Source organism: Gossypium raimondii, chromosome 11 (assembly GCF_025698545.1).
Source record: "Gossypium raimondii isolate GPD5lz chromosome 11, ASM2569854v1, whole genome shotgun sequence".
NCBI classification, from domain to species: Eukaryota; Viridiplantae; Streptophyta; class Magnoliopsida; order Malvales; family Malvaceae; genus Gossypium; species Gossypium raimondii.
This window is the reverse complement of record NC_068575.1, coordinates 8,796,926-8,810,119: the sequence shown is the minus strand read 5'-3', so window position 1 is coordinate 8,810,119 and position 13,194 is coordinate 8,796,926. Positions and strand designations below refer to the sequence as shown.

General features: G+C 34.8%; 1 protein-coding gene across 3 annotated transcripts; it reads left to right on the top strand.

Annotated features, from left to right (window-relative positions):
* The first annotated feature begins 8,946 nt into the window (after positions 1-8,946).
* Positions 8,947-12,628, top strand: LOC105804804 (sugar transporter ERD6-like 5). Of its 3 annotated transcripts, none has more exons than XM_012637578.2 (18): positions 8,951-9,262; positions 9,485-9,547; positions 9,772-9,861; positions 9,961-10,020; positions 10,118-10,183; positions 10,265-10,330; positions 10,405-10,480; positions 10,557-10,621; positions 10,796-10,888; positions 11,030-11,110; positions 11,193-11,277; positions 11,373-11,416; positions 11,502-11,564; positions 11,649-11,708; positions 11,784-11,837; positions 11,921-11,980; positions 12,067-12,181; positions 12,348-12,628. In XM_012637578.2, exons 1-18 carry the CDS (start codon positions 9,071-9,073, stop codon positions 12,425-12,427), a joined length of 1,413 nt encoding a protein of 470 aa, XP_012493032.1. In that variant the 5' UTR covers positions 8,951-9,070; the 3' UTR covers positions 12,428-12,628. The 3 variants fall into 3 exon arrangements, with proteins under 3 accessions (XP_052480070.1, XP_012493032.1, XP_012493031.1); XM_012637577.2 differs by having other exon boundaries at positions 8,956-9,262; positions 12,297-12,628; XM_052624110.1 differs by lacking the exons at positions 11,649-11,708; positions 12,348-12,628 and having other exon boundaries at positions 8,947-9,262; positions 11,758-11,837.
* Positions 12,629-13,194: the final 566 nt, after the last annotated feature.

Below are 13,194 nucleotides of genomic sequence, written 5' to 3'. Positions count from 1 at the left end.
TAATAATCACATTTTAAGCTAAAATATTTACACATAAACTTAAAATGGACTTGATACAAAATAATAACAATATGGAATAATAATATGTAAAATAAATTGGAAACAAGTAACACATTTATTAATTTGCCTTAAATAACACATATAGAATGACCATGTAAAAGTCCTAATTCATGTATGATTTTTTTAAAAAGTAATCACTTAAATAGGTTTTGAAAGAAGTAGATTATATATAAATAAAATTAACTTAAAATACATATATAGATATAAAAATACTTGAAGTTTATAATCATAATAATATCAAACATCAAAACAATAATATATATTTTTAGAAAGAACAATTTAATAATATATTTAATGGCATTTTAAAAATATTATATTAAAGAATTTAAATTATAACACAAAATAAGTCATTAACATATGTACAAAGTATATCAAATCATTATAAGATATCTATATATATTAAAAGATGATGAAACATATAGTGATATAGAATTTTAAAAAATAAAATAAGTTTTAAAACAATGTTAATAAACTCAAAATATGTTAATAATAATTTTAAATAACAATACGTTGTATCTTAAAATTATAATAATATATAAAAGGTTTGAAAACAATGTTAATCCTAATATTTAAAATTTATTATAAATTACAAAACATTAATATTTATAAAATTAAACAAAACATTATGATTGATAAGTAATAAAAATACAATTAAAAGAAACAATAATTAAATCGAAGAAGGAAGAAGGAAGACAGAGGAAAGGATATTTATGTATATGCTTATATGTGTGTAAATAGCAAAACAGAGGAAAGAAGGAAGAGCAATTGGAAAAGAAGAAGAAAAAAAGAACCCAATCGATAAAGCAAAAAGAAAACCTTCTCTTGTGTATTGATTTCGTTTTTTTGATACACTATGCGTGTCCCCCCTCAAAACAATACAGAAATGGGGTTTTATAGCCCCGAAAATACATACATTTCCCTTCTATTTTTTTCTATTTTTCTTTTCTGTTGCTATTTTGTTATTTTTCTTTTTCTCTTTCTTTCTTTCTTTGGTTTGTTGTGTGCAGTGCAGTACGGAGGTCTTGTGGCGCATGTACGGAGGCTGTGCGTGAAGAGGCAGGCGCCGTGGGAGGAGCGTACATGTGTGTTGGCGTCGGCGGCTGAAGGGGAGTTGGAAACCCTAGGGTTTTCTATTTCCTGAAACGTAGTGGGCTAGGGGTATTTGGGCTATTTGGGTTTAATATTCTGGGCCAATGTAAATGGACTATTTTTGGATTGTTATTAATTTTTGTTTGGTTTATATTTTCATTATAACATTGGGTTTATTTGCTAAGGGAACCCGGGCAAAAATGGGTATTACACTTACCCAATTTCTTCTTCCTTTCAGGTTCTCAAGTTAAGCGTGATGATCGAAGGGATACAGCCAAATCTGTGTCCATTTTTTAGCCTTCTTATTTTCGAGGTTTCATATATTTGCTGGGGGTGTTAGGTCAACTGTTAGAAACCGCCATTTGAAATTCTCAATCTGTATTGAACGTTATTTTGAACACATCGAATGTTGAATGAAAGCCTTGACGGCATAATGTTATTATGATTAATTGATGTTAGTCACCAAGGTTCAAATTTGTACATCTTAACCCTTAAAGTGTGATGAGTTTTTATTCTAAAATAGTGCTTCCAAATAAACATAGTTTTAAAATAAAGGAATACCGCTCTGGGAAAGGGGGGTATCTGCCAAAATGGATAATGATCTTTTCTCTAAAGAAAAATAAATAGGTGTGTAACACCTCAAACCCGATCTGATGAACTAGATTCGAATCTGGTGTGTTACCAGTTTAATACGGATGTAACTTAATTCTACTTATACAAATTACAATTGATTACACTACTATAAAAATTCATCATAAAATACATAAGTGTAAACAATTATGAATTACAATTATAATACATAGACAACTTAATTACAACTATAACTAAATTGATGTATTGGTTTAATATAGTTATCCTAGATTAAGGATTTCTATGTATCAGACCAGGTTCGATCGTGCCAACAAAGCTTCCTCTGTATGTATAATAATCTGATACGCCACTTCTTTGGTGTAGCCTCGACATCATTCCTTCAAGAATAGTCTCATTTTCAACCTAACATAAAGTATAACCCATATAAGTTCATAAGAATTTAGTAAGAAAAACACTAATTACCTAAATCGTATTTGCACACCGTATCTGGTAATTCAAATAACCATTTTATTGTTCTTATCCTTCAACTTGTCTCAGGCGAATACTTTTCTAGAATTCCGTTCTTCATACACTATAGATGTCATACCTTACCTTGAGATCATGTCTTACCCATCAACATCTTCGATACATCACTTACGTTCTTCGTTCTAAAATTTCATGATTCCTTATCCATTTCATTTCTAGAGGTCTATACAGACAAAACATTGTTATTCTTGTATACATAACTTTAAGTCATCATTTCATTGAAATTCATGAATGATCACGTACATAGATGACAAAATACCTCATTCAATTATACAGTTTGAATCTTCTTTGAGAATACCCATTTACCTCTCTTTATCTTCTTAATTCATTATTCACAATTGAATCGTAATATTGTACGATACTTTACTGTGGTCCATAGAGACACTGTGCCTTATTAAACTTATTGATTACTTTTACGAACCATACTGAACGCATTAAAACCATTTAATACAAAATTTGCTACTGCAAAACTTACCCTTACACACCAAAAGTGTTTCCTTTCAGAGTTAGTCATGAATACCATTCATTCCGGGTGCCCCACTATAGCATCTTCTTCAGAGTCCGCCATGAATACTGTTCCTTCAGAATGCGCCACAGAGGCATTTCATTCAGATTGTTGCCACAAAGGCTATCATTTTAGAGATATCCATAAATATAATTTTTTTATTATCGCCAAAAAGGTTATTCCTTCAAAGTTCGCCACGAGGGCGGTATTTAAGAGTGTGCCATGAAGGCATCCTTAACGAAATATGCCACAATGAAATTTCTTATCCTAATGTGTTTACGATATGGATTTGCCTAAACTCGCGTTATGTGAGGTTTGCCTATCATCGTCTTGGGACACATAGAAAACCCTATTAGGTAGTCACCTTCCTTTAGTTTCTTTTCAGAGGATGTCATGACCATGAGCTTTTTTCTTTTCAGAGATCGTGTTTAAAATCCCGATGAACCCCTTTTGATTCCACGACAGTAAACAGACATAAACTTACTTGACAAACCCTTTATATATATTGACACTGTTCAAGACTTAACATACATTTCATCTCATACATTCTAGAAGTACCTAAACAGTCATACTTCAACATCAGAATGTTTATTACATACTTAACTTGTCAGATTCCATACGAACTAGACATGCAAAACTCATCAAACATTCATACAATAGAATAATCATCATACTATATGTTCCAAGTTTCAGTTTTGGTAATTCAAACACTATTTACAAAAACATCTCGAATGCATAGTATACATAAAAGAGTTGACTTAGAGACTCAACTGACAACCACGGATGGCAACTTGAAATAAACTTTATAACCTAGTTTCAGTTAGGGATTGTACCAGCCACTGCCTTATAAAATAGAAGAACACCATCAAAACTCATTCAAATAAACTTTATAATCATCTCTAACCCAGATAACCCACATACAAATCCTTACTTCTTTATCTTACGGTCATGACTCTTACAAGCCTAATCTTTCATAACACATAGAGTGATAAAACTTGCCTTAACATAGAGATTCACTGATGAAATCCAGGACTTCATCTTCAGCTTAAAGAAATACCTTTTGCTCCTCAAGTCTTAGATAACAATATTCTAGAAGAAAAAAAAAAGAGAACTCTTTCCTTATCCAAACTTGAATATCTATTAATATAATCTAAGTCCCTATTAGAACTTGAAAGATGTCACATCTTTACTGAATTGCCTTATCCAAAAGTCTACAACTTTCGAGAAACTTACTTGAGTATCCCTTTACCTTTTAACTATTCTGGTTCATATTCAGTTGGTTATTAACCAACTTACCTTGCGACTTAACTTGCACAATACCACGATTAAATGTGCACTATACTTCTGATGTGAACCCATACTTTCAATACCTTTCTACTTGGTTGCTATCTTATTCCAATGGACATAGTGTTTTCATTAACTGAAACACATAACTGTATCCGTCCACTCTAAATGCCAAAAGATGCATTCGGGCTAATATCACTCTGCCAGTCATACTATTTTAGGACTATACGCTAAACCTTATACTCGCCAAAATCGGGGCGTTATAAGGTGTGTTTTCTAATCGGGTCAACCTGTGACGCTCTATACTAAAATTTGACGACCGGGTCGAGTGTGGGGTGTTACAAGTTTAGTTGATATTAGAGCTTAGATTTAGCCAATTCTCAAAAACCAATATCGGTTAGAAACCCCATAATACAAATTACCTAAATTTGGTTAGATTTCCCATAATATTACTAACAAAATTTGTGCATAATGTAGCAAAGAAAGAAGAACATCTGTGAATGCTAGGGATGATGAGGGTGATGAGGAAATACAAAGTAATACTCATCCACAGGTGAGCAGCCCTACACCATCTTTGAGCAATGGAATATTAGGAACTGAGGCTCAATATGCCTTAATTGAAATGAAAGGGAAATGGTTTGACCATTACATAGGAGTTGCTTTAACCTCATCTCATATACACTGTGATGAGTCGGTGAGACAATAGAATATGGTAAGGACAATAGAGGTTGCACAACCAACATACCCTGTAGCTCTAGCTCTAACAGTAGAAGTGTCTAAAGGGGACCTAGTGGAGACCATCCGTAAACTGGGTGCCGAAGAGTTTCGAAGAAATAAAGAGGATGATTCAGTTGCAGTAGAAAACTGGCTTTCTCGAGTTTGTCGGGTAGTTAAAAAGATGCAGTGTTCCCTAGCAGAGAGTTTAAGATGCGCTACCGCTCTGTTGGAGGATGAGGCATATTGGTGGTGGACCACAGTATCTAGCATGGTCCCAAGAGATCAGGTGAATTGAGACTTTTCCTAAATAAGTTTCAGAAAAAGTTCATTAACTCTTTGTTGAACAAATGAAAAATGACTTTTTGGAACTCAAACATGGGAAATGACAATGTTTGAGTATGAGAATGAGTTTATTAGGCTAAGCAAGTACGTTAAGGATTTGGCGCCAGATGAGGAAGGCCTGCGCATTAGGTTTGAAGGAGGATTGAATGAGGGATTGAGGGTACTAATGTCTGCCCTCGAGATCATAAACTTTGTAGTCTTTCCTATTAAGGCCCAAAGAATAGAATTGTCCATTCAAGAAAGAAATAAGGCCAATGATAGGGAAAGGAGCAAGCGCGTAGCTCCGGCGTGGTGTTTAAAAGACCCAGAGATGTTAAAGGGTATTATGTTGCCCCAGTTAGAGAATCACAAATTGTGGTTTTCCAACGAGAAAAGAGTGTACACCAAGCGACATCTATGGCCACTACGGGAAGATCTCAGAAAGAAAATTTCCATCTGTAACAATTGCGGAAAGAACCATACTAGCGTATGTTGGAGGGTCATCGGGGGATGTTTTAGTTTTGGAGCCTATGACCATTTTAAGAGGGATTTCCTTGTAAGAGTAGAAGGAAATGCGGAGCAATCTGTGCAGGTGGTTAGAGAGCCCCAACCGGAAGTGAAATCGGGGACGGTGGTTAAATCAGGGTCGGTCCAGGGAACTCCAAGAAGAAATACAACCAGACCTAATCGGAAAGCTTCAACCAGTGTGTATGTCATGTAGGCAAAAGAGGATGCCAAAGCTCCCGACATTATTACAGATAACTTTTCTTTATTTGACATCTACATACATGTATTGATAGACCCTAGGTCTACCCATTCTTATATTTGTGATAAGTTTATGAGCGGGCGGAGTCTTAGAGTAGTCCCTACAGAGGTTAGTATGTTAGTCACCAACCTTCTAGGTCAGACTTCTGTAGTAAATAAAGTGGTAAAAGACTGTTCGCTAAGCTATGGCAGACATGTATTTCTGGCGAATTTGATGCTTTTGGTTTTCATGAGTTCGACGCCATATTGGGACTGGATTGGCTGACGAGGCATAGTGCTGTGGTTGAGTGCAAGTACCGAGGGGTATGGTTAATATCCGCATCTCTTCATAGGTACGAAATTCCACGGACAAAATTTATTTTTAGGGTGGGGGAGTTGTCATACCCTGGTTTGGTGAATGAGATCAATTCAGGTGACTACGTAGGCAAATACCGCCTAAGTTGCGAGACTTAGACTGTATAAAGTCAGTAGCTTTGTGGCGGAGTGCTACAAAGAACTTTGCCAATACTGCGGAGTATCAGTCCGAGTGATAGCAAGATTATAGTTAGGGCGATGACCTTATTAGGTGGACTTTCCCACTAGTAAGATCACCACCCATGTTTTAGTGTCGTTACTTAAGTAAGTACGATGACTTGTTATAGAAAATTTTAATTTTTCGTTGTGCAACAAAATCAATTTCTAAACCAAAATTTTCTAACATATTGTTTCTGCTTATTTGGTTGAATTTTCTTATAAATGATACTATAACTTAGGTCATTTGAAATATAGAAAATTAAATGAAATGCATAAGCTAGATTTAATTTCTATTTTAATAATTATATGGATAAATGCAATACATGCATGAGGCTAAAATTATCTAAAATCCTTTCCTTATGGTTAAAAGTAAAACAAAAATACTTGATTTGATATATAGCTATCTATGTGACATTCAAAGCACTCCTCTATTGGGAGGAAAGAAATATCCGGTCTTATTTATGATGATTATTCTCGATATAACTATGCATATTTGTTAGTTCAAAGGATAAAGAGTTTGATAGATTTAAAGGTTACGAATATGAAGTTGAGCTTCAATGTAAATCATTATAAAGTGTTTTAAATAAGATGAGGATAAAAATAGTATAACCTAAGTTATTTTGAATCCACCAAATTTATTTATCAAGTTTCAACTCCATACACACCATAATAAAATGGTGTATAACACCTTTATTGAAAAAGTTCATCTCTTATGCATAATGAAAGAAAAGGAAATCAAATCTTAATTCATATGAAACCCTAGACTCGAATTCAAGTTCAAAGGAGAGAACTGAATTCTAAGATGAAAGAATGGGAAGATATTTATAGCAAACCCTTGAATTAAATTTGAAAAAAAAAATCAACGATAATAAGTAGTAAAATAATTAAGAAATAAAATTATTAAAATAAGAAATAAATTAGGTTAGAAAAGAAGTGAAGAATTCTTGTAGAAGTAGGATTTGAGCAACGTTGCTAGAAACACAAGGAAAGGACAGTTCTTTTCAACGAAGAAGCTTCAAATTTTCTGCTTTGCACAAGTAAGGAGCTGAGTTTGAGGGATCAAATTTCCAGAATTCTCAAGAACTAATTTTGATTCAGAGAACGCAAGATAACCTTTTGGTTAAGAGTTCTTCCTCTAAGAAGAAATTCGACCGATTAGATAGGCTAATTAAGAGTCTTGGCCGAATGACCCTTAGAGTTCTTGTACAAGCCAACTAGAGAAATTAAAATAAGTACCAGGGATTTAAATAACGGTCCGTTACCGAAATAGCGGCCGTTATATAGCGATAAGCGGCGTCGTCAAACCGCAATTCTTTGAAAATAGCGTGAGAAGCGAGTCACACCGATAGCGGTGGATCACTACCGCAATTTAACTGTAACTGACCAATTGCGGCAATAACGGGCCGCTATTCCGTTATTTCCGTTAACGACAAATTAAAAAAATCATCTCCTTTAAACAAAAATCAACAGAAACACTGAAACACAGTTCAATCAAAAAAAGGAAAAAGAACAAAGAACAAAGAACAAAGAAGATAACGGGAAAAAGAACAAAAAACAAAAAAGAGGAGGTATGCCTGAAAATGGAGCTCCCTGAGGGCCTGAGTACGCTGAAGAACAAAGAAGATACGATTAGCTATGTGAACCAGACTAGAAAGAACCAGACTAGAAAGAACCAGGAGAGGAAGAACGGAAGGAAGAAAGCTTCAAAACAATAAGAAAATGGAACGGTTCGGAAGGAAAAGTTTTGAAAAAGGAAATGGTCAAATTGAAAATGAAATGATGGGATTATGGGAAGAAGAGAGGGCAGATTTCAGCTGATTGGGCAAGGAATCGGTGCCTTTTTTTAGGATTATATCTAGATTTTTTTACTTTAAAAATATTTAGATTTTTTTACTTTGGGCCATCTGCTTTGGGCCTTTTTTAGAATTTTTGTAATTTTGTTCTATTAATAAAAGCCCAATATAATGTTATTAAAAAAAAAGAAAAATGAAGTCCAAATAAACAGCAAAAAGCAATCAAAGTCTAAATATTTAAAACTCTAAAAATCATAAAAAATGATTTTTTATAATTATAATTATAATTCCTATGTTTTATAATAAGTTGTGCAAATTTTAAAAAAATTCACGACCGCGATATCCGCAGTAACCGCAATAGCGTCCGTTATGTCCGCGACCGCGACAAACGCGACGCGACCGAAAACGCGACCGCGACCGTAATTTAAATCCCTGATAAGTACTAATAGCAGAATTTAACCTATTTCTTTAGCAGGCAGCTGTTCATTGAGTGATTGTACTTAATCTTGAACTTACAAATATCCAAATATTATAGATTTTAGCTTTTTGAACATTGTATTACAGATTAGCCGCAAATTCATAAGAACTAATGAATTAAGGAAAGAGAGAGTATGACTCAGTCAGCTTGAAAAAAAATAAAAAAAGGAAACTGATAGGAATCCAGGAGGATTTTATTTATAAAGATAAAGACAAACAACTGCATATGTCAACGTGCATGAAAAATAGACACAATTGAACAAATATCTCATTTCACGTGGGGACCCCTTAGATCCAATTGATTACTCTACCATATTTTTCAAACTGAAATTAGTTTCTTGTCCTTTTGTTCTTTATACCACTTTCAATCTTACTACTATACTCTGTAGCTTAATCTTCAATACGGTTTCTTGTTTGAATTTCATTGGAGATGAATAGAGCAAAATTAGAAGTAGGAGAACTTTCAAGTTCTTTGATACATAAAGAGAAGCCTCGGGATGGAGTTGTACATGGTTTTTCGGGTGAAGAACAAGATGGAATTAAAACTACTTCTTCTGCAACAACCATGGTTGTTCTCAGCACCTCTGTTGCAGTTTGTGGATCTTATGTTTTTGGGACTGCTGTAAGTATATTCTTTTCACCAATGAAACCTGCTAAGTAAAGGGTTTCCCTCTTCCTGCTTGGCCATGAATTTTGATTACACAGTGCCTAGATTGTTGTTTATTCATCTGTTGAAAAGCAATGAGACTTAAGAAAGTTGGGTTTTATGCAGATACACCTCTGGTAATAATTCTGTCATTTGTTTAACAAAAGATGAACTAATATACTATGATTGATTTTCCAGATTGGATATTCATCTCCTGCTCAGACAGGAATCACAGATGACCTAGATCTCTCTGTGGCTGAGGTAAAACTGTTTCCTTTGTGTCAATTACTAACATATTCTTCCATATTTAATTGCTTGATTTTGTTTACACACAAAAAGAGTATAATTTGTACAGTATTTATGGCCTTATAATTTTGTTTCAAATACCTTATGCCAGCTTAAGCAACTGAGCAGCAGGATCATCATGACTTTCCTATTATTGCCTCTTTCTGAAACTTCCCTTTTTCCTGCTTTGGTCATTGCAGTATTCCTTTTTCGGTTCAATATTGACGATTGGAGCTATGATAGGTGCAGTAATGAGTGGGAGACTAGCAGATTACATTGGTCGAAAACGTGTAAGATTTTCTAGGACATATGATCATATCCTTAATCCTAATTCCAAACAGTTCTTCATGTCTTTGGCTTTCTTCAATGTTGGTTAATGTGTGATGCAGACGATGGGTTTCTCGGAGATATTCTGCATAATAGGATGGCTTCTGATACTATTCTCCAAGGTGTTTTCATTCCTAATTTTATTATACTCTGCCTTTTTTCATCTGTACCTTGTATGGTCTCAAATCATAGTGCTAAATGCTAACTGCTTGTGAAAAGTCTGCTTTGTGGCTTGACTTTGGACGAATGCTGGTAGGATATGGGATGGGCCTCCTTTCCTATGTGGTAAGCTATGAACATATAACAATTGTACTTGACTAGCCATTCATATGTTTGAAGAAAAATACCTGATCTTGTTCACCGTAGGTTCCTGTATATATTGCTGAAGTTACACCCAAGGATATTCGAGGAGGATTTACATCAGTCCATCAGGTAACTGCTATGCACCATTAAAGTAATTCAATATGTTCTTGTGCTTATGTACCTGATGACAATCAATTCTGCAGCTGATGATTTGTTGTGGCGTGTCGATAACTTACCTCATAGGCGCGTTTGCCACCTGGCGCACTTTGGCTCTAATAGGTAACTATCAGATTTTAGTGCTACATTGCAATTTAAAGGATTCTCTAATGGTTTCTTCCATGTGACATGATTTCAGGAACTATTCCATGTCTTATACAGCTTCTGGGTCTATTCTTTATCCCTGAGTCACCAAGATGGCAGGTAATTTTAAGGTAGTAGTCTAGATTCTGTAAGTTATTTAAATTAGGAAAATAATACCAAAACTCAAAAATGTGGTGCATGCTACTAAATGATAACATTTCTTCTGAAATTATGCCTCAGAGTAAATCCAAGCATTTACAAACACATTGATATGGTGAATACAACTATTTGCAGGCAAAGATAGGTAAATGGAAAGAGTGTGAAGCTTCCCTGCAGTGCCTAAGGGGAAACAATGCTGATATTTCTAATGAAGCAAGTGAGATAAAAGTAAGTTATTAGCTTTCAGTGCTTGCAAGTTTTGGTTTCATTCCTTTGGATTTGTACCACATGTGCCCCTATAACTGCATGTTTTGACTATACAAAACGGGAAAGAAACGGTTTAAGCTTTTCTAATTTTTTCTTTTGCAGGATTACACAGAACAACTTCAACGGCTTTCGGAATCTAGCGTGTTCGATTTGTTCCAGAAGGACTATGCTTGGTCCCTCATTGTAAGAATTAAAGCCAATCCTAGGTGTGTCATTGTTTCTTGCTATGAGTTTTTCCTTTTAACTTATAACTAAACTGATTAAGGTCGGAGTTGGCCTAATGGTACTGCAACAATTCGGAGGAGTCAATGGCATTGCATTTTATGCTAGTTCTATTTTCATATCAGCTGGTATGTTAAGAATATTTTCATGTTCTGAAACAATAGAAGAACTATATAGGAAGTTCATACTTGATAAAATCTTTATCTTTAATTCTTTGTGACAGGATTTTCTGGTAGTGTTGGAATGATAGCAATGGTTGTGGTTCAGGTCAGCTCTCATGGCTTGCACCATAAACAGATTTCAAATCATTTGGATTAATGCTTTTCTTAATGATCAGAATAATCTTCTATAGGTTCCAATGACGACATTGGGAGTACTATTGCTCGATAAATCCGGACGAAGACCACTTCTATTGGTACAGAAGCCTAGAAATGTATCTTCTATATGAATTTCATCTATATGTAACGTTAAGGAATTGTTCCTGCTGAAATATCTACAGGTGTCTGCAGCTGGAACATGCTTGGGTTGCTTCCTTGTTGGATTGTCATTTCTCTTGCAGGTTCAGCCAGATTTATTGATCTAAAATTTCAATCTATATTCTTTTCCAGAAAATATTAAGCTATATCACACACAGGACCTTCAACAATGGAAGGAAGTCACTCCTATTTTATCACTTGTTGGTGTACTGGTAAATCCAATGAATCAGTTTTTTTAGGCAGTACTTTTCATGAATTAAATCATCATCATGTTGATATGTTCAACTCACTGTAGGTATACACGGGCTCGTTTTCGTTAGGCATGGGAGGAATACCTTGGGTTATAATGTCTGAGGTAAGTTTACCCTGATTATCCAAATTCTGCAGCCTTCAGTGTTATTTTTAACTTTAAGCTTTACTGAGAAAGAGTTCCAATTTCAGATATTTCCCATAAATATGAAAGGTTCAGCTGGAAGCCTTGTGACATTGGTTAGCTGGTTAGGCTCTTGGATTATTTCCTTTGCATTTAACTTCCTCATGAAATGGAGCTCAACAGGTACACTGTTGCATTTGACTTTGTCATGTCCACCATATAATTTTCACTACAAATTTATCAAACTTTAACCCTTCTTTTTTTTTTTCCCTACGTTACACTGTCTTTCTTCATCCAGGAACATTCTTCATATTTGCTACCATATGTGGCTTAACTGTTCTATTTGTAGCTAAGCTGGTACCGGAGACCAAGGGACGGACGCTAGAAGAAATACAAGCATCGATGAATCCAGTTTCCTTGGAACGATGAGTACCATGTGCTCCTTAACAATCAATAAATCTGTCATTGAGCAATTCATGTACAATATTCGAAGTCCTAACTTCAGTGCCATGTTAGAATTCATGAATTCAAAGTTACCAAGGCTATACTTTGGTACATATGTTTCACCTGATTATTGGATCCAGTTCTCCTGTAGTAGTCTCAATCCACTGAGTTATTGCTCGACCAGAACAGAGTTCTATTCCTTATAGTTCAACGAAATGGGGGAAGTTAAATATTTGAAACAACCACAATCGTTGAAGATAAGTGAGAGTCAATAACTAGGTTGGCAATGGTTGAACAGTCATTGAAGCACCTTTTTTATAACCACATACACTATGACCATGTAACAGTCGGGGAATTAAACTTACCATCATCTAGCATGAATCTTCAAGTAGCCTATTAGATGATTACTTTTCTGTTGACTGAAAATAGAAATGATAATACAGTTTGTACAGGGTTGTCTTGTGGAGAGAAGAAATGTTGTAAACAAGTGAATGAGATGTACTAAAAAAAGGTAGAGAGGAATATTGGAGTAGATTCGGTAATACTGAGCACAGCGATAGTGGTGGTTGATAATCTTGAGAAAGAGAAATGTGACTGATGATCAGGTTCAACAAATAAACATGTTGAGAGGATTTTAAATAGAACTTTGAGAGTCCAAAATGCTAAAATAACAAAAGTCCCTCTCCCACTAGTGAATGGTTCCTATTTGTAAAGTCTCAAGAATGAGAGTTACAAAGGTGACAATTAATAGA